Raw genomic sequence first — 22,801 nt, forward strand, 5'->3', positions numbered from 1 at the left:
ATTGTTCAAACACAGCTTCAAGGGAGGCTGATGAATAACAACATGCTGTTGTATACATTGCCTCAGCCAAAATACTGATCCTTGATAGGCTTGCTGAAGAAAACAAGAACAAGAGAACAGGCTTGCTGAAGATAATGGGTTTGCAAAATGAATCCAGTTTTGCAAGTGGAAAAAAAACAGCTCCCCCAAAACAGTGGTCCAAGCTCAGTGCCTCTCCCACAAGACCAAAATCTCGTCTTCCCCAGACATCTTGAGAACCAGCTGGAGCAAACTGATAGACAGGGTTTAGAATAGGTGAGTTTTTCCTGGCATCCCAGCAACGTGATCAGCCTCATCCCACATTCCATATTCTTTTGGCAATAGGAGATTAGGCTCCTGAACATGCACAACACGAAGCTGCAAGTCAAGGTTTCAGGTTTGAAGTTTGCAGAACAGACAGCCAGGTGCATCATCTACTCACAAGGCTAAGATCTGTTCTATCATTGCACTTTGTAATGCTTAGGGATTTCCAATGGCCAAACAAGGCAGTGTTCTGGACTAATGCCATTTTGGAAGTGGGATCTAAATAGCTATTTCTTGTTTAAGATTAAAAATAATCAAAGGAAATTAGGTTCATAATAATAGTTCATAAAACCATATGCTTCTCTTTCTAGTAAAATCTTACAGCAACATATCTGTTTCCTGCACTGACCAGCTCACAAAGCATTCACCGATGCCCCTTTCAGAAGGTTCCTCGTTTCCATGCAAATATCTGTACGACACTTAAAAGCTGCCACAAATTAGGTTAATTTTTCCAAGACAGTATCTGAAATCTGTAGCATTTTCCCATAGCTAAAATACATCACTTGGAAAGCGCTATCTTTGAAGTTACTAACTCCACCCAGAAGATGCAAGAAATCCATTCTTAAGATGCTTTTAGTTGCAAAAAACCCCTCAATAAGAACACTAGCTCAGTAAAAATCCCTGTATTATTCAGCCTCTTGGGGCTATCCATTTATCTGGTTATTCTTACAACAGCAACCAATATCACTTGCACCCAGGATGCAAAAAGCAGCTCTTAAAAATGGATTACAGTTTTTAATAAATGGATTCTTTAGCACTAAGATTACTGCCTTGTGTTTATTTGATGCTTCGTTCTCTTCAGAAATTAGATATTGATGAGAATCTGGGTTACAAAGGTATTTGAATCTCTGTGTAAGATGAGGGTGAATGAAGAGAATGAAGAGAGATATAAACACTTCTGAAGATAAGTACAGTTAGCATCTAATGCATCTTTTAAAGAGTGTAAGCATCATCACATTTCCATTATTTTAATATGACCAAAGTGAAAGATAACAGCACAGCGATATGATCCTTTCATATAACCATGGTGATATGAGATAAAGGCAGAAGCTATTTTTTAAATTTCCACTATTATTATTCTTAACAGGCTGCAAGAAAAAATTTAAAGGGGGAGGGTGGGGTGTCAAAATGAGCACTTAGCTTATTTTTCTATATATGAAGCCAGCATGCAAAAACTAACTTACAGGTACAGGGGTTCAGATGCCACATATTTTACTGGGATGTCTCTCTCCCATAGGATTTAGGGCTCAGAATGATTACTGAATGTTGGCTACAGAAAGCTTCTGGAACTTGATAGTACCAGTGATGAGCCAGATGATGCCATCCACACCACAGGCCTCACAGGGATTTGTGATGTTCAGACAAATACTGCATCAAATCAAATCTTGGTGAAGAAGGAGATTTGGAAGGGAGAGAGAACTATTTTAAGCTGATATTTCCAATGAAGGCGTGCTTTTGTTTTATAGCTAAGCGAGACCAACAGATAGCTGCTGCAGAAAGGAGCAACCCTGCTGCTCCTTCTCTTGAGCTGTACTTGTCTGACACTGCAGTAAGTCTATTCAGGAAGCTGAATCAAAAAAACTTCTTTTACGAAAAGATCCAATCAATTTCTCTGCCAGTTTAGCTTTAAGCATGAAAGCACATGGCCAAGGAGCCAGGCAGGAGGGCAGAGGAGAAAGCCCATCCCTTGCAGCAGTGACCACCTATTAGACTAAGTTGTACTAGAGAAGCGCTCCCTGAAGTTCCTGTCCACAGTAGAGTTCCTCAACAGACTGAGCTGGGTGGAGGGGGATTTGAGGTTGAAAACAGTTAGCAATGCATTTATTTGTAATTCTGTGGATTTACATCTTGTAAAGAGTCATGATGTGGCATGGAGCCATCTTTATAATAAAAGTCACACATGGGATTTTATAAGGCACTTCAGTGATTTATGTTCAGCATTTTTACTGAATCTCACACTCCTAACTCAATTACTTTTGAAAAGCTTGCCCTCTAGGATCACTTGCAGCCCAGTCTCGAGGTTTTAAGACTTCTTCTATACATTCAAAAGCTACTTTTAAAAAAATCAACTTCTGTTCATGGTCAATAATATAACTTCCAAGCAGAAGCATTTTTTGTCATGGCTCAGAGGAATCCACGTCAAGCGGGACGAAGACAAAGGCAGAAAGCAGCATGTTGTCAAAGGATAGCATGGTCCAATTTATTACTGCAACTGAACCTCTGTGAAACTGTGGCCAGTGGAAGAGACGTTTACTGTATTAGCTTGATTGTAGCAATTTATGCAAGCGAAAGGCCCTTGAATAGGTATCAGAAAAGGAGAAGTGAAGAAAAGGGAAAAAAGCTTTTTCTTTGCTGAACAGCAATATGCCACTCAGACAAAATTTTCACAAGCTAACATTTATTTTTTTTTAGAAGCCAATTCCTAACTTCCGTTTCCTGACACCATGAAATTGCCAAATGACATTTTGAAAAACATTTTTTTCCCAGTTATTTGCATACTTAACCAAACGGGCTGAGGAATGTGTCTTACCATACAAGTGTCCAGATCCTCCAAACGTTCTATCTCTGTCAACTCCTCAACCGTGATGATAGAGCGTTTAGTTGGTTTTTCTTCAGCTAACTCAATTTCCAGTGATTCCTGCTGTGGAAGTGGTTTGCCACGTCTGGTCAAATGGTCAGCCTGGAGACAAGGATAAAGACAGGAACACATCAAACAAACTGTTAAAAAAGGCAAACCAAACGCAACCAGAAAGCTTACAGAACTTAAGCGATCACAGATCCTAGAAGACCAATTACAAAAGCAAAGCTCAGTTGTGTGTGTTAATCTTCACACAGGGTTTGTTTTGGGTTTTTGGTGTCCCCCCTCCCCTTTTTTGGCTGGAAAACCCCTTCCATAACACATTCTACGAAGGAAGGGAGAAAGTCTAACATGAAAAAAGAAAAGGAAAAAGGGCAGCTAAAAAGCCATCCTACTTTTGATTTATAATAGTATTATGGGGCTTCCTCGGCATTTGTCCTTCTTTATTATAAAGAAAATAAAGGGATGGAAGAGCAGCTTTGTCCTGGATGATTTTTTAAAAATCGAATAACACAAACACATGGTACAATTTCAGCAAATATAATTTTCGTAATTATTAGATGGCCAAAATGTTATCAACTGCTACTCAAAAAACAGGACAGCTCTATTAAATACCTCAGTTCTCTTTCACTGAAGAAATAGGTAGGGGTTACCATAAAAAGAAAAAAATTCATAATTGATAGATCTATGGGATAAGATATATTTTTTTAAAGTATCAGCAAGGAAAAACTCTAACAATAATAAAATCCATTTTTAGACCTGCATAGCAAAAACTATTACTAAGAACACAGAGAATGTTATATAAACCACCCTGGATTGTACTTGGAATGGAGTGGGTTTATGTTGTCAGGAAAATGATGAAATATTTTCTAGTTCTGTTGGTAACTAAAGAGAATATTAAATAACATCTGTTAAAAGCAAGTATTTGAAGATCAGCTGGCCCAAATCAATTAGTCACAGAAGTCTTCAAAGAGGTAGCTAGGGAGAACTGTAGTCCACTGCTTAACATCAGCATGACTCTGGATTGTAGTTTTGTTAACCATCAAAAAGGGTAAACAGATGACCTGAGTCAATTATAGCTCACTTAGTCTAGTGTCTACTCACTAAAAACAACTGGAGAGCTGTTATGGATTTATATTTAATCACACTAAAACAGCTAGAATAATAATTAATGCTAATGATCACCACATTAGGCAAACTCAGGTCGTGTCGAACAAGGTTTATTTTTCAAATTTGCCTGAAACGCTACTGTGTCAATGCAACATACACAGACATTTGTAGGTGGCTGAATTAGTGGTACGTGACACTCCAGTTTAAGGAGCTGGCACAGAACTGTATCAGTGCATTTAACCTTTGCTGTATTAAGAACTAGCTGCCAGCTCTCAGATTGCAGCTGTCAGTTGAAGATTAACACTGACAAATTAGACAGGAGTTCCTCTAGCAGCATTTTTGAGATCCGTATTCTTCAATGTTTTCATCAGTGCTATACTATCTGAAATAATCTGCAGCTAACAGAAACACAGGAGAGTTAAACAGTGAAAGGGACATGTTACTAATGCAGGCCAAAATGGATCACAAAGTAAATCAACTCAAATCAAATGTACAGACAATCATTCCTTAGGAACTAAGAGCACTGGCAATTAGCTATGGACACAATCCTGAAAAGCAGCAAGTGTCAAAGCATCAGAAACCATTACTGGGAGGCAGATCTAGCAAACCTAGTCCTGAAAATGAGCTACTACTGAAACTCTGACAAAAGGAAGGAATTCTTATCTCCTTGCTATGTAAATATGAGGAGTAAAGAATATCAGGAGAAAAACAATTTCACTCCTATAGATGGTGTTGGTGAAAACATTGGAATAGTCTGTCTGGTTCTGGGGACCATAATTTTAAAAGAGGCTTTTAAAACAGCCGGAGGAAGTGCAGAGGATTGTTACTGAAGTGACTCAAAGGCTGGAGAAAATGACTTACTGTGCAAGAGTCAGGGTGTATCCAAGTTGTGCAATACCACTGGACAGAGACAGCCTACTGCTCATGCCAGCTGAGCCTGCTCCAGGACCAACTGGAGCTAACTAATGTAGCCACTCACACAGCAGGCTGATGCTGCTCCATAGCTCCTGAGACCAGAGGTTGCATCTTTACACAATGCTGCTCTGTATCATGAAGATGCACCCTCAAATAACCCAGTCTTTTAATTTATTAAAAAAAAAAAAAAAAAAAAAAGGGAAGGAAAAAAAAAGAAAAAAGTGGTGGGGGAAAGGAGTGATTTGTTTTCTGTGTATGAGGACTTTCATAGAAAGGAAATAAAGAGAAATATATATGATTCCCTTATCTTGTAGGGAAAAGCATATGAAAAAATCCATGATTGCAAGCTGAAGCCAGAGAAATTTCAATTAGAAATGAAGAGCAATTTCAGTCAGGAGAATGACCATCTACTGGCTTCTTTAAAAAAACAGTACTGGATTCTCCTTACAGAGGCCCATTGCATCAGAAATAAAAATGTTTTTCTGTGGATACACAGTTGTTTATTTCCTCTACTCTTAATGAAGCAAGTACCTTTATAATAAATAACTGTGCCTCCTGACAGCTCAGCACCTTCAAATAACAAACAGTGTTTCCTTTCCTACATTTCTACTCCTTTTCTTCAAACTTTATACCTACATTTCTGAGGTAGCCTCAAGATACACTCATTCAGGGAACAAGGTCTCAGCAGTCCCTCCTCTAAAGAATGAAACGTTACCTCTCATTTCACGAGCAACGAACCCTTATCTCACCAGGACAAGTACTGGCAATGTTCTTAACTAATGACTCAATGTTGCATCCTGATGGCATTTTTAGTTGTAGATCTTACAACAGTGCAAAAGATAATAGGAAAAATACATAATGCAGCCTCTTCCAAGGTTGTACCTTCCTTAAAGCAAAGAGGCAAGAGTCCCACGATCCTATTTCAAATTATGTCACTGATGCCAATGAAAATAAGACCAATTTCACAATAGAGCTGTGCTAAGGAGAAACCGAACAAGTTATGAATGTAAATGACATTGTTAGGATACCCGGCATATTCAGATATCAACCATGCAAATACTCACCAGTTTGTGATGGCAATGGGAAAGTGCATCCAGGATTTCATCTACAACTCGGTCAGACAGGAAAGAAGCCACTGTCAGCTTTACTTCACTGTGTGAGGATTAAAAACGAGACAGAGAAATTTTTTATTCACGCAGGAGAATTTTGTCTTTATTACATGTTCAACACTGCGACGATTATCCACAGTGCTGTCATTTTATTTGAAGTAAAACATTAGAGGATGTCAGGATACATGACTGCAGGTTTCAGAAATAAATTCATGAATCACACAATAAACACAAGAGCCTCTGTACCATATTTAACCTGCTTCTAACATTTTTCTAAGAGCTGAAATGAAAACATCTGGGTAAGAGAGCTGAATAAAAACCACATGTGAAACTCAGTAAGGAACACTCCGCCACTGAAGTCAGAGAAACACGAATCTCAGATGAATGGGATCAGGACAGTGCTGCCTGTTTAACACTACTCCATTGAACAACTACAATTTGCTCATTTCCTCAACTCCTTTTTGTGTTTGTCTGCCAGTTAAAGGACAACTTGTACCATGCTGGTTCTCCAGTTTTTGCCATCACAACTTTGCTTCCTCTTTTTGCTCTAGGTAACCACTTTCTGTCTCAAGAACTTCATGTCAGCCATTCCCATTACACAGACACATGTGGAACACCAACACACGCCGTACACTGAATTGAGGTTCACTGGTAACTTCCTATCAAGGAAATGTGTACCTTGAATTGCTCCCTTGGGATCCCGTCTTTGGCCACAGGACAAAAGGCTCAGGCTGCGGAGCGCAGCTATTTTGCAGCTGACAAGCACGTATGCCTGAGCTGCAGCCTGAAGCTCCATCTCTCCTGCCTCTACGGTTTCAAAGTCAACTGCTTCAGCTGACACGTGCCAGCAAGTAACAGGATTAACAAAGCTATTTCTATCTGGGGCTAGCACTACTGCTGTAGAAAGCCTGGCGAAAAGGGTAAGAAACTCCTTGGAAAGGCAATGCAATTCATAGGGACGCTGACAGTTGCAGCTTCTACAGGTGGAAAGGGGAAGGGGCACTATTATTGTCTCAGGGTTAAGATTTGTTTGATAGGACTGAAGTGAAGAAAACTCACTCCCTAAGCCATTTTAAACACTCTGAAGACATAGCTAAAGTCTTTAACACCTTTTCCTGCACTCTGCAAAACTAATTTCTAGGTCTTACTGTTTTCTTCTGCAAAGATATCATTACAATGCAAAATGACATGCTTTTCCATCAAGCAGAAAGGATTCCTTAGCCAAGTGACAGCAACTGCAAAGTTTAAGTACAGGTCAACCACATTATACTGCATAAATATATTCTCTGGTATATACTTAATATGAAAAAAAAAGATGCAGTCAGGTAAAAGCCTCTTTTTCCCCCCTTTTTTTTAAAGGGCAAACTAAGAGTTGTTTAGGGTAATTGTTTCTGCTCCAGGTTTGTGGTTTGAATATCCAAGTTTCCAGTTTTTAAGTATGTCTGTCTGCTGTGCACAACTCCCACACAAACAAAAAGTTTTAAAGTGATTGCTACAGCTACAGGACAAGACCAAATGCAGCAACAGACAAGGCACTGTTAACACTCAAAGCAAATAAGTGCAATTTCCTTCTATTACAGTAATTCAGTGTTACCTGAGAACATAAATAGGTTTAAAAAAATATATCAGTCATGAAAACGTTATTTGTGTACCATAAACCAAAACTCTTACTAAATCAAACAGAAGCACATGCATTAATGATCAAGGTAACATCCCTGGAGATTCCAAATATTTGAATCTCCTGAACTAAGTTCACCAGACCTGTAGGACAATTTCCTGCTCTTTGACTGCCTTAATATAGTTTCTTGTGAGTCACAAAAGCATTCAAAAAATCTTCTACTATACAAACACACATACAAGCAACCCAAAATCCAAATTCTATAACCAATTTTGTTAGATTAGTCTTTTGAAGTACCTAATTTTATTGAGGATATCAATTCCAGATTGCTCCAAGAGGACATTTTTCACAAAAGTGCGTGGGATGGAAATCTTCTCAGTGCTAGCCTCAATCAGGTCTTCACGGATGCGAGCTTTCTTCATTACATTTGGGCAAAGGTTTTCCGCTGCATCCACCATAGACTCAAGGAGCGTCTGCAGCACAGTAAGCAAAAGCTAACATCAGGTATTGAGATTTTCATTAGCTGGAAGATCACAGCATTATTCTGGTGCATAGCACTACGACACTTTTAGGCTTGTAATTTTTACAATTTTTCTTCCTAATTTCCAATCCATTTTGCAATCCAGCTGCAATATGAAAGGCATTTTACAAAATAAAGCTAAGGAGGAACAACATACTTGTTTTGAAAACGACCCACAACTGTACTTGTTTGCTTTTTCAAATATGAAACATTTACATCCCTATGTGTTTACATAGAACAATAAATTAGCTTCCCTTGTGCACCCCCCACTGCTGCCTCTGCATGCTGCAGAAGCAGTGGATGCTCTGCTCCAGCTGCCTTCGCTCTAAACTGTGCCCTGAATCAGCGATTTTCATCAATGCTCCAGACCTGCCAATTTGTAAGAGGCATCAGTATATGAAGAAAGGAGACTCATGAGAACTTGGCATGCCGTACAGGGCTGGAATATACTAGCCAAATATTAAGAAGTAGCTACAAGTATGATTTGCAGTGGGCATACAAACCTTTACTATATGGATCTCATTTACATACACGGAAGTCCACAGTGAACCTTAGGTGCAGTCAACAATTTTTATTCTTTTTTAATGACTGATCAAAACTGCAAACTAGGACAGAAGAAAACCATGCACACTCCAGAAACAGGACCATGTAACCCCCCCAGCTCCCTCAACTTTCCTTTTCTTAAAATAAGGTCTCCCCTGCTGATGGTATAAAGTCAACTTCTTCCCTCTTAGAAAAATCTTTCATATATATCTCAATGCTATGACGTTATGTTATGAAGCCCCTTTCAATTTCATTAGATTTATCTCCTATCTGTGCCTGTGAGAAAAGTTAATTCTGGTTTAAATCCTGTTTTATCACCTACTGGTTTCTTTTCCAAACTCCAGCTCTGACTAGAAGGCTAAAGAGCCCTCACTACAGGTGCAGGTGAGGGCTCACAGTCCCTCACATAATCATCCATGTATGAACTTGTGTCACGAAAAGTGCAGGAAAGCTCTAATGTACACACACAGGGATCAGGATGAGACACAGAAACACTACTAGTGCCCTATATCACTGAAACATCTTTCCTCTAATTGCTTTCAATTTTTGTATCCAAATAGGTTAGGTAGGACCACAGAAGGTATAAAACAATCAGCTGGTCATCTGGAAAACTAAATTTTAAATTCATACTGTTTTATCTACATGCTGATATGTATCCTGTGTACAGTAAAACAGATTTATTTTTTTGTTATTTGTTTATAACACAAAGCAGTATTTTCTGACAAGACTGGAAATTGTTCTTTGTTCAAATTCTCTCCTATGTCCACCTTACTCCATCTCCAGTCCCAGCAACTCAGGAAATCTATTTTAGGTAACTTCAGAAGGCTGTTCAACCATCAGTTAATTTCCCATCAAATAACTTGTTTCAGAGATTGCAAGAGGTCAAGGCTCATCAGCACGGGATTTGAAAACAAACTACGTTCATTCCCAGCATGAAGTACTACTTAGAAAAGATCAGTAAGGAGACGGTTCTCTCTGGCAGCTGGTCCCTCTGCACGCTGAAGCTGTCACACTGCTGCACTCCAGTGACCATGGGGTCTCCTCGGGCTACGGTGCTTCCAAAGTGGCAGAGAGAATAAAGACACTGTCCTTGGTTCATGCTTCAGCGTATGTGCAAGACCCCAACTTTGAATCCTCTAAACAAGTGGGACAAGCAGCAACTATTAGAAGACATCAGATTTTTCAACATATGCCATGTCACGTGCAGCTTTTGAGCAGTTTTTTAAAATCCAAAGGAAGGTGGAAAGAATAGAGGAACAGGACAGAGCCCAGTTTACTGAAATTGGCCAAGTCATCTTCCGTAAGACTGAAGATTGATAACCCAACAGAAAAAGGTACTTACAAATAAAAAAAGAAACAAAATCATAATTTCATTGCAATGGTAGACTAGGTAAGCCTACCTCCAACCTAGGTGCTTCTAAAAGGTACAAAAATAATGAACTGCACCCCTTGAAAACTCTACCAATTTCTTTTTTCTTCTCAATCTCACTCCACAGGTAAGCGACCTCTGGCTGAACTCCATCTTATCAGAGCTTTTCTCTTTGCATAGCCCTACCATAACTGGCAATTTTCATATGTAGATACTGAGTAAGAAACAAAAACACCATTATTGCATAAAAATTTTAATGATTCAAAGCAGAATCTTTCAATCTGTAGCTCTTAATTGACTGATTTTTAAGTGTCGATTCCCAAGGACAACACAGCAGCATAAAGCAGCCACACTGTACAGCGAAGTCTGATATTTACAACATTAGATTTATAGGTATAAGGGACAACTGACATTATAGCTAATGTGGAGCTTGCTCCTGGGTTCCCAAGCTCTCTGCACTTTAAGGACTCCTCTCACACTCCCTCCTTCCATGCCCAAGCAGATTCTGGGGCTGTAACACTAACGAAGAGCCTTTCAAGCCCCTGCGGCCATATCCACATGGAGGATGAAGAACTTCAATGGTGGAGACAACTGAGACAGGTAAACAACTAATGAGAATTTCTGACACACCCAATTTTTTCCCATGACATTTATTCACTGATGCAACTGTGTGGTCTACCTTGAAAAATCACACTCAGCCTCCCAAGAGCTACTGATGGATCACAATTGTAACAGTTATAAAGACTTGCCATGTTGAATTACAATTGCAGTCTAAGCATGGTCGTTCAAAATGGATCATGTGAAGAAATGCTGCGTGAAGGTGTCAGTAGGAAGTAGGAAGAAAGACTAAAGACCTTACCTGAAACCCTCAAAATTAATTTTTACTCAAAATACTCGGAGAATGTGCAATTTAAAAGTCAAATAGAGTTTGGATCTCCTCTTTAAGTGCACAGCTGAACATATTTTCTTCAGTGGTGGATTTCAACTGTTGATTTCACACAACTATTATCGTATCTACAGGAACCTTTCCCCACCCCCTACTTCCATCCCAAAACCTTTCACTGATGGAAACTCACAGCTACCAATATTGACTGTGGAGGGGCAAACATTTCAGTCACAAGGCCACAAATGCCAGTCAGCAGGCATGCAGAAAGAAGAGAACCAAGTCCTGCCCACAACTAATGACTCTTAACATTGAGGGGAAAGATACAGTGAATAAAAGGACTGGAGCATGATATCTAAAGAAAAAATGGAACAGGTGATGGAGCCAACAAACCCTTTGCACGAGGATGAAATTTAGGAGGAATAGTTCAAGCACTCCTGTCCTTCTCTTGCCTAAGCACCACTTGTCTTGCCTACAATTTTCCCTTGGGCCTTTGCAGACCGCATAAAGCATCTCCGGGTTCTGTGCATCCACAGTGACACCAGCAGGAGAAGAGAAATGAAAGGGCCTTGCTAGAATTTCTCCTTTGGACAACTAAACTCACTCCAAGATGTTGCTTTGCCTTATTCTAACTTCTAACTTCTTCCTTCCCTCCCTTCCCTTCTTTGAGGTTTAAAAAAAAAAATAAAAAAAATCTCTTATTTACCTGAAGAGCATTCATTGACTTACCCAATTTCCAAACACTTCTTTCTAGAATCAGGCTCTGGTTGCTATGGAAGCTAAAAATCAAAACTCCATTTACAGCACACAGGATGTTTTTCCCCCAACAATTACAAAAGGAACTGTACTTATGTGAGCTCCCTTACCTATCTTCACAAATAATAAACTGCATATGATGTTTTGAATTGACCTAAACAACTGGAAAAAAAAAATCCTAATCCATGTTCAACATTTTCTCCTCCAAGCAAAGTACAACACCATAGAACTTCACGGAAAACCTTTCAGCCTTGAGTGTAAAATTAATAAAAATGAGTGTTACGATATACAAATATACATTATGACTTTATAGTTTCTTGTAAGGCACTTAAACTTTAATGTCACACAAATCAAAAGTAAATGTAAAAGTTAGAATGGCTGAGCTAAAGTGCCTTTTGCTGTAAATGTGTAAAAGCATAAATGGAAGACCCATTAACTCAATCTTATGCCAGGAACTATAAATAACATTCCAAATGCTGAAGAGGCGCTTTTTTTCCCCCCTTCTATAAAACTCTCCAAAATGCACAGGACTTATTTAAGTGCATGAGCCCTGCACGAAAGGCTGACCTGACTATTCCCATCCCAATAACAGCCTAGAAGCTCCACTGGGAAGAATCTTGTGGATAAATCACTTTCATGTCTGCAGAAATTAAAAAAGTTATAAAGAATCTTCACCTTATTTCATATAATGGGGAAAGGGAGGAAAATACTAAAAATTCAGCACCATTTTCCTCCTCATTAACTTTTTAATTTCGAAAAAGTAATTAGTAATGTGGTATTATTATTGTTCTTCATTATATTCCCACTGACTGAAGCATTTTCATGTTGTTTAAACTGAAAGTTCAACCTTCACTTTCAGATTATTTGATAAGTTTAAATATAGCAAAACACAGGCAAGGTAGCTTAGTCATAAACTTAAGTTGAGCTGAATTGCCTCAGAACCATATTCTTAAATTCATCTGCTTCCATACAGATCCCAACAGTTACTGAAGTTTCCCCACCTTGACTTCTTCCTGGACTGATACCTTTGCCATGCTCCATGGATGACTCTTCCTTGCTTATTATACAGTAAGATCTAACATAATTAAAGGTAGAAGTTTCTGAGCAAGAGCTGGCTGAACACACAGGTGAATTCACACGTCAATGACGTCAATTTCAAGAACTGAGGTTTGACAGGCAACTTGTGACAAGATTTCCTGTAAAGCTGCCTGTACTAATTCTTGGGGCACTCTCAATATATACAAGTTATCCAAACCAAACAGTTGTGGAATTTCTGCACCAGGTTCAAAAGTGGTCACTGGGAAAAAAATTCTGCAATGGAGTCTACAGAAAAGCAGCTTTCACTCCAGTGGGATACCTTAACTAGTGAGCACTTTTCTCCAGGGCATAAGACTTTTTAGGGTGCTTGAGAGATGCCTTTATTAAGTGTCTAAGGAACAATTGATAAGTCTTCCCCTTCTAGAAGATAAAATAAGATGATAATAAACAGTATATGCTCCTTCTGCCCACTGCAAACACTAAAGCAATTTTTTTCTTTCCAACCAGGCAAGTATCCAGATAATAAGGCACAAAGCTATAAGAAACTAATAATGAAAAGATAGCTTACAAATACACTGAGAAGTTAAAAAAAAAAAGTGTGGCACATTTGCATTTAGCAACAGAAGATCTCAGATTTAGTTATTTCTGCATGTGAGAGATGGTAACACATCTATCCACAGACCTTAAGTTGTTCATCCACAACCCTTGTGACTTCTCCAGCCATGGATTCAAGCGTCTCTTGGATTGGATTGGAGAGTGAACCATTTGCTCCTGCCCAAGAAGCTCCACCGAGGTGATAAAGATTTGGTAAGAGCTGTAAGACAGAAAGAATATCTTTGGAAAGTAGGCTCATCACTACCTGTCCTCAAATCTGGACAAACGGGAGGAAATCTCTTAAATCAAAGTCTTTATAAATTAGAATTATTTTGTCACTTTAAATACTGCCTACAGCTGATCATCTGAAGAAAATACTCTTTTGTGACACATTGCTATTTTAACTCCCCAAAAAGAGAAAAGCTGCAAGCACAGTATGCTGGGAAAGGCTTACTGTTTTGGAGTTCTTAGCATCCCGCATAAGCCGTTCTGCAGATTTGACATCTTCCTGTACAGCATCCACACCAGAGTTTCTTAAAGAGTTGAGATGATCTTGCACTTTTACACATATTCTGTCAATCATCTACTTGAACAAAAGAAATAGAAAAGATAAAACATCAGAATGTTGGTCAAACGCAAACTGAATTCAGTCCAGGTAGCAAATCAATAGTAGCATGATGAGAGATTTGTAGTGACCATATAACAATCTGGAAATGTATGATCAGAGCTTGGAGGTCCAGGATAACTGCAAATAACCAACAAGTTATCCCGTTCAAGTGTTGTTCTGTTTTTTGGAGCAAGTTTAATGCTGAAAATGTTGTCGATATATCTAACACTTAGCTCTGAAGGTCCCTGAATTGTTAAGAAGTTCAGACAGTAAAAAAAGCTCTGTCACTATCCATTCAACAAACACCAACAGAGATTTCTCCTGTCTAAGCAAAATGCAATTGCGCAGGCTTCTGGGGTATTCTTTCAAAATTTAAATATTCCTAGTTGCAAGGGAACTATAACTACCAAAGCAGAAGTTTCCATCAGACCTGTCACAGTGGGATAAATTGAACTTAATCTGTATCTGCAACACAATTCATTCAACATGCTGCAAATACAGGGCAGATGGTATATCTGTATCCTTACAAGAAAAGCCAATAAGAATGCCTGACATATAGTCAGTTTTGATTAAGATATATGGGGCAGGGAGATATAATAGTTAAAAGTCTTTATCAGCCCACATAGAATTCATTAGAACTGGCTATTTGACATTTTGAAGCAACATCTGAGTGCATGTCATCATCACATGAAGTCTAGAGTTCTAGCATCTCGTATCATTAGCAACAAGAACTGAAATAATTTCACAGCATGCTCCTTTTCTGCTCCACATGACTCTTCCTCTTCAAAGGGCTTTGGGTGTTTTTTTGTATAAGTACAAAAAGCTAATTAATTATTAGACAGTGGAAAGTCTCATTGGGACATCTGGACTAAAAAAAAAAAAAACAACACTCTGGGAATAATAATGCAATTCCACCATACTAACTAGAGAATCTTTTCCAGCTCTCTTTTAAAACGATTTTTAAAATCCATCCTTATTGTACACAATTTAATATAGAAATGAGTAATTTTACTCTACTTTCAAAATAACAGTAAATTACATTTACTGAAACCTGATGTGTATGTGGTTGTTGGAGAAAAGCACAACTAAAACCACCAAGCTATTAAAAAAAATCTAAACTTAATTCATACGGAGATTATTAACTTGGGAAAAAAGGGTGGCATTGGAACAGATAAATTACTAAACTAAAATAAAGTGATTGCTGCTCTTGCAGTTTTTAGTGCCAGTACAACTCCACATACCATTTTCTCTGTTGAGAGGTTAGAGTATAATTTCAGGTTCTAGTAATAAAACTCTGTCCCATTAAATTTTAATAACACAGGGAGAAAAAGGCCACTTTGAATTAAGATTCACCAACAAAAAAAAATGCAGAGAACAGAGAGAAATTTCATTGACTCAGCTGAAGAGCAAAACAGATATTCCTCTCCTGTATACTGGAGTCTTCCATTTGCATGGGTACACAACTGGTGCAAAGAAACGTGGAAGTTTAAAACAACGGCTGTAACAAGTTTTATTCTGCTTACACCATCTTGCTTCAGTGGTGTACTGGAGCTGAAAACAGCCCTGAGGGGTACTGGCAAGAAATGCACTAGAACAGAGAGAATGGTAAGCTACCACAGAAAATGCTTGTAGTCCTCTCAAGAGAAAGGAAAAAAAACCCAGAACAACATGTGGCATTTAGGAAACCTGGTAGTGGCTGACAAAACACAAAAGCTTCCCAGCTTCAAGCAATATTTTGGACTGTGTTAGAGAGGAAGCCTTTTCAGCTGTCCAGACTATAAAAAGCACGAAGACTTCTACCTTCCTTTGCTCCCTCCCTCCAAGTAAAGCTTCCCATGATACCCATAGTTCTGAAGGTGTAAGGTAGATGACGACTTACTCTTTAAGGCTTTTTGCTCTGGTGGTACCTAAGGGCATGTTTACATGGTTGCTCAGTGCTAGGCAGGGAGACTGGAACTGAGTCAGACACCAGAATTGGCACAGCCTTATGATGATGCTTGTCACACAGATGAGAGCCTGCTGAAAAGTCAGACTCCTGAGAACAAGTGAACTAAACTGTTCCTGGTTCCAACAGTAGTTCACTCAGAAATAGCTCGGGTCTTTCTCTACACAGTACTACTATACACAAGACCTCCCTCTCACAAAAGATTTTTTCCCATCCAAAAATATTATCATTGAAAATTATTATTTCTTGGGAAATGAAGTGTCACCCACAAGGCAAATCTTGCTTTAAGCTTCTCTGACAGAATGAGAGAGAACTCTGTCCCCAGGCAGATTTTAGACACCGAGAAATACCAGTAATGAACAAGTTCTCACCTGTTGAGTGGTACTAGTGACAATGCCTTGCTGCAGCCGGTACGCTTGCTCCTGTAGGTACTTTCTGGTCTCGTGATTACGAAGCAAGTAGTTTTCTATCTAAAAAACAAAGCCAGGTTAGGAAACTGATTCGACTCTCCACATTGTAATTTGCTTTCAATTTTGCTGCCGTATCAGAAATGGGGACTGACAGAAAAAAACTGCCTAAGTATTTGTTTGTTATCTGCAAACCTTATTCTGTGTGCCTCAATGCTTAATAATCACATTGGCAAATATTCATTCACTCACGGACTAGTGAAACATCATTAAACACTGTGCTTTTGCCATTTTTTTCTGAATTAGTCTTCTATTTTGAACTATTTAGTAAGTTACGCTGACGATGGAGTAGATCCAGGTTTGAGAAATATTTGAAGGGACTCTATCCATAAAGCGTTGTTGTAGAGATCATGATAACACAAGATAGTTGATTCATTTCTTTTCGATTCATTCAGCCCGCTGCAAAGACACAGATTTAAATAGCAGTATGGTCTGGAGACAAGCTAAAATATCTAGAAGTGCATAACTGATACAGGAGCCTCAGTTGAAAAGCTACTTAAGGCTAAGCAGTACATAAGTGCTCTTCAAAGACAAGTGATTCCTACCCACAGCTGCTGGTCACAGCCTACCACAACTGTCATCAGCAGTAAACATCTACTGTCAGCCACCTTAAAGCACACAGAGTAACCCCCTAGCCAGGCTCTATCAAACTTAGTCAAGTCAGAAAACCCTACTAGTAAACTGTTTAAGGTTCATCAAAGGTGATGGATCTGGTCTGAAAGGAAGAGAGGGGAAAAGGACGGGTAGAGTCATCAGCAGGTTGTGAGGCAGAGACTAATAGGGACTGACGGTCACCTCTAAACCTGCATCAGCAGCAAGAACTGGAACAGTCTGACCATGCCCCACAGTAATGCAGCATCTATCCAGTTTGCCCACACCGTAAGTAAAGCATGCTGCAAAGGGACTTCAGGAGGTTAGCTGCTATGTCCATCTGGTGCTGCACCAGGGCCAGAAGCACTCTCATTGTACTCAAGCTGTGGTGTGCTGAAGCTTACGGACCCTCCTGAGGCGTCAGTCAGTTCAGGTGTCCCTACACCAGGCACGACAACTCGGCCCATGTGGACAGGCATTCCTGCGTGCATGGAATTAGCTGCATTCACAGCACCACTCCAGAAACTGTTACCTTTTTTTTGGAGAGAACTTCCTCGTGTTGTGTAAAGGAAGCCTGAACCACACATGTTAAAACAAACTCAGGGCCAAACAGTTTTAGCAACTTTGAAATGAATAAAAGAAAGTGCTCTTTGTACATAACCCCTAATTAACACATAGAATTTAAATCCCCACGGCCAGAAGCTTCACGATATTTTTTTCAGAGATGCATCTATCGTTCTAGATACGAACCTATCTACAATTATATTAAACGAGATGTAAGAAATATGTCCATCCCCCATGATTCAGATTTTTTAAAGCAGAATTTAGATCATTTTCATGCATCAAAGAAAAAGGCACTAACTACCAGCACTTTTCCCTGTGAGAATCATTTTACTGAAAATTTCTTTACTAATAAGGATCATAGATATTTGCTTTTTAATCACAGTTATCTGTAAGAACTATTTATAAGGTTTTTATGACCTTACCGTGGCTGAAGGAAAACTACTCATTAAAGAGATGTGAACTGTATGCTTTCTGATTGAGCAGGAGGCTCATTTGGAGCTTGCAAGATTTACTATATTAAAACTCAGCTGGGAGTTTTATAACTCATGCAAGTGGAACAGCTACAGATATTGTCAACACCTCTTCATCCAAAAGAACACGTTGGTGCAGTTGTTTATTTAGGGCAACATAGTGTGTGAATTTTATATGTACAATATAAAACATAGGCAGTAAATGTTTTTATCCTCCCCCAAATTAAAGAGCATCCTTTGTCTTGTAGAGCGCTGACTGCACTTTTTATGCCAAAATAAAAAATGCGTACCAATAATTCTACACACATGGAAATATGCAAAAGCACATATGTAACAAACATGCCAGTTTCTAACTCTCCTTTCCATAGTTATGCATACAGCAAGACCATATGCATACAAGGTCTAGCTTGTACTTATTTAGTTATGACTTTTCCATACTACACCATTGCATTCCATCACCCTTCACTCCAACCATTCTTTGGAAAAAAAAGCCTTACATACTTGCTTACCACGTATGAGTGGTAATTACATTACATTACCAATAATGTAATGTAATGTAATGTACATTAATGTAATGTACATTACATTACCACGTATGAGTGGTAATTACATGCTTGCTTACCAGCAGCACTTGCTTACCACGTATGAGTCCATGCAAATCAAACAATCAATGAATCTAGCCTACAATTCTTACTTTGCCAAGCATGAAGTCACAATCACTTAAAATTACTACTTTATTTTTAGTGGTTTTATTTCTGTATGTTGGTGGCATATGCAATACCTTTTGCAGTGCCTCTTCTGTTTTCTCAGGGTTTGTTTTGAGTGCTTGGGAAGCATCGTTCATCGGTATAGGCATAAATCTCAAAGTATAATTCCTAAAGAAAAACAAAAGAAAATATTTTTTAATAGTAGAATTTAACTTAATTACTGTATCTCTTTATGAAGAATAAACTAGAAGGGAGAAATAAGATGCATCTAGCTTGTCTGTGGAAGGTACTAATAATGTATTTTTCACATTTCTAAGTGGGCTAACTGGAGGTATGCATGCTCCTTTTTGCTGCTAATTCTTCTTTGCCACTAGATAGAGGTGGAGATTTTGAAAAACAAAAAATGCAGTTAAGTGGCCAATGCCCAGTGGCTGTCAATTAAAGGCCTAGCTGTCCTCTGTACCTTTGTGCACAAGGCTGCATTACTTTTTCCTGTATCAAAACAGAACAGGGAGTATCAGTGCCTGCTGGTAATTCTATCAGATCTAAGTCTAAATGGAAATATTCAGTAACAGAATATTAAGAGAACATAATGAGAGTTAATAATAAGTAATAATAAAGAGAATGTTAACAAGAGAGTATTAACAGACTAAGAGACTGAGTTCTGAAAATTTACTATTTAATAACTTCTTGTATTTACAACAATTTGAAGATACTTGCTGAATTTTTAATAAAAGCTAACAAAACAAGTGTAGCATCTCCACATTTCTTTATGCAAACAATTGCTCCCTGCATTTGTTTGCAAAATATTTCTGTAGCTTTGTCCATCTGCTGTGATATGAGAATAAAGATAGGGTTTTGGTCTTGAGTCAAAATTGTATTTAAACTCCGAGAACATAAATTGGCTAGCATGACACAGTTAAACCTAAAATGCTACATGCAGTGGTACGTCCACACACCTTCAGATTTGAATAAATGAAAACAAGAAGAGCAGAAAGTTCTTAGAACCTGGAAAGGAAACTATTCTTCCTATTTTCAATTAGCCTTAATTTCCTGCAAACATCTCTTCCTCCTCCTTCGGCTGTCTGCAAACGTCCCACTAACCGTCTGTTCCTAGTCCATCCAGAGCTACATGAATATGGTTGGAACTGTCTGGTTTTGAGCACTTTAAAGTTGACAATTTCAATTGAGTCAACTCCATTGATTTCAATGGACCCATCCCTCACTAAATGCACTAACTCCAACAGCAGACACCTTAACTACTGTGAAACGCCAAGGTTCTTTCACTTCCTTTCCCACCAGTTGCTTAGCCACATGACTCATAGAATCATAGAATGGTTTGGGCTGGAAGGCACCGCCCAGAAACACCGCCCTCGACCTGCTGGTCACAATTCTTTTGATGCAGCCCAGGATACAGTTGGCTTTCTGGGTTGCAAGCACACATTGCCGGGTCATGGTAAGCTTCTCATCAACCAACACCCCCAAGTCCTTCTCCTCTGGGCTGCTCTCAATCCATTCTCTGCCCAGCTTGTATCTGTGCTTGGGATTGCCCTGACCCATGTGCAGGACCTTGCACTTGGCCTTGTTGAACTTCATGAGGTTCTCATGGGCCCACGTCTCAAGCCTGTCAAGGTCCCTCTGGATGGCATCCCTTCCCTCCAGCGTGTCAACTGCACCACACAGCTTGGTGTTGTCGGCAAACTTGCTGAGGGTGCACTCAATCCCACTGTCCATGTCATCGACAAAGATGTTAAATAGTGCTGGTCCCAATACCAACCCCTGAGGAACACCAGTCGTCACTGGTCTCCACTTGGACATCAAGCCATTTAATCACAACTCTTTGAGTCCATCCAGCCAATTCCTTATCCACCAAGTGGTCCATCCGTCAAATCCACGCCTCTCCAATTTAGAATGAAACACTCCAATGAAACACCACTCTCTGAAGGACAGCAGTCTTTTGAACTGCCAAACACACTGATTCCTTATTGATACTACCCAACAATTTACCTTAAATGATAATGGAAGACTTCTATGTTTCTTCCCCAACGTAACCATGGTGATATGTAGCTGTCAGTGGCAGGCAGTTACTCATGTGGCATCAGCAAGGTCCCTGTCCTTCCACAGCGTCCAACTGCCTACTGTATCACAGCCAGAAGATTAACTTTTGTTTCTAGTTGTCTTATCCTTCAAAAGTGCTGTGCCTACTATACAGGCCCTGTTACGTTTCCTCATGTAATACCAAACAGCGAATAATTGGCTGTCCACCAGCATGGGGACAGTTTTTAAATGTGAAAGATACCCATCTCAAAGACAGATAATAATTACAGAACTTGCTGATTGCCTGACTACTACCTGGCAGGTGGGGTATTTATTTAGTTAAAAAGAAACAAAGGTAGATTTCCAAGGATCTCTGCAGCTGTTTGACATTTAATACATCACATTCACTGAAATCTATAATTGCCACCTCTCATGCTAGTAATTATATGCTAAATTCAATTTAGTCAATGGCTTAGTGCACCCTCCCTCACACACCCAGAGGAAGGGGGCAAAATGAAAGGCAAGGAGATTTCATGGACACACAGTCACAGAGGCAGAACTTTAGAAGACCACTACCCTAAGGAATACTTTGTACTTGGTTTCTTTCCAGACAGAGCATTGTATCAGAATGCTATTTTATCTTCATCTAAGAATTAACTAGCTCTTAGGGGCAAAAAAATCAAGAATTTAAAGCTCTCTTTTCAACTTCGATCATCAGAGCAACATTCATCTTCACACTTCATTTTTCTCTGTTCCCTTTGAAGTCTAAAGTATTCCTCCATTCTTCTTTCTTAATAAAAGAAGAATTCTTTTTAATAAAAGAAGACACTCCACTTGTCTCTTGTAACAGAGTACATTACCAACTCAATAATCCAGTAATTTCATAACACATTAATACTCTCAGCAAAATACCTGTATTTAAAGAATGTTAAATTTCAGAGAGGTGCTCAGAGACTGGAAAGGATGTCTCAAAAACCTCCTGTCTCTCCTTCTACATACAGCATGTGTGACAACAGCCCTACATTTCACCATATGTTATTTCCCTTGTAGCAACTTCTGCTCCATTCATGACATTAACTCTCTGCTGCAGAGCGATGATTTTACTGGCTATTTTTTTAAAAACAGGAATAAGATCATCTGTTTTGCAGGCTTGGGTATGTGAATTTCATGTCACTGCAAATGTCTCTAACAAATCCCAGTATTTCCCATCAGATTTTAGAACCTGCACTATTTCTTCAGTCTGTCCATGCAGAAAAAAAAAAGTTCTAGAAATTAATATGGGGCAATACCGTACAGTTCTACAATAGAGAGTGGGCTCTAGGCCCCAAAGCACATAATCACATGCTTACTTTCATATCAAAATTACTGAGATACAAAACCCTGTTTAATGGCCAGGCTGAACAGGATGCCCACTGTTCTCAAGTGTTCTCCTGAACCGACACCTGTACTGGACTCTACAGAAGATCCTCTTAGCATCTCACATTGGCTGGCTGGGACACCCCTGGGGCAACTCTGCCAACAGCCAAGCTCCTGGAATTCCCTTGCTGGAACAACCTTTTCACACAACTTTAAGCAGATAAAGAAAAGCTGGGAGGAGGGGAAAAAACAATCTTCAGATCACTTCAGCCTGTTTTAAAGTCTGTTACAATCCCTCCCAATTCTCTCCTCAGCCTCCTCCTCATCCTATGAAAGCCTAGCCGCCTTCTTTTTTGTGGTTTACTATATGACTATTTTTCTTAAGAACAAAATCAAAACAATATACACGACACACAAACCCCCAAAGCATCTTCAGTATATTTAATTCCATTTTGAACAACAATCCTTTCCTACAGAATATTGATGATTTCATGTATTTTTAGGAAACATATGGTGCAGGATGTTTTCAATATGTCTTCAAGATGGATTGTTTAAAGGCTAATTGTTTTCAGCCAATATTGACAGTCTGTCTCTTGCAAGTTTAAACTTTTGTTGCTTGTGGCTTAGTTTGCGATATCAAGGTTTTAACAATTTTTAAATGTTAGAGGAGACATAACATGAC

At 39.1% G+C, this 22,801-nt stretch overlaps 1 protein-coding gene across 3 annotated transcripts in view; it reads right to left on the bottom strand.

The window, feature by feature from the left end:
* CARMIL1 (capping protein regulator and myosin 1 linker 1) overlaps window positions 1-22,801 on the bottom strand; it is a 206,153-nt gene that overhangs the window by 42,605 nt on the left and 140,747 nt on the right. For all 3 annotated transcript variants that reach the window (XM_075494248.1, XM_075494247.1, XM_075494246.1), the window contains 7 exons: window positions 18,801-18,894; window positions 16,299-16,397; window positions 13,830-13,958; window positions 13,464-13,595; window positions 7,970-8,145; window positions 6,010-6,097; window positions 2,873-3,022 (listed from right to left, as the gene is read on the bottom strand). In XM_075494248.1, the coding sequence (XP_075350363.1) occupies window positions 2,873-3,022; window positions 6,010-6,097; window positions 7,970-8,145; window positions 13,464-13,595; window positions 13,830-13,958; window positions 16,299-16,397; window positions 18,801-18,894 (868 nt within the window). The remainder of the gene's footprint in view (window positions 1-2,872; window positions 3,023-6,009; window positions 6,098-7,969; window positions 8,146-13,463; window positions 13,596-13,829; window positions 13,959-16,298; window positions 16,398-18,800; window positions 18,895-22,801) is intronic.

The sequence above is a fragment of the Mycteria americana genome, chromosome 2 (assembly GCF_035582795.1).
Source record: "Mycteria americana isolate JAX WOST 10 ecotype Jacksonville Zoo and Gardens chromosome 2, USCA_MyAme_1.0, whole genome shotgun sequence".
NCBI lineage: Eukaryota > Metazoa > Chordata > Aves > Ciconiiformes > Ciconiidae > Mycteria > Mycteria americana.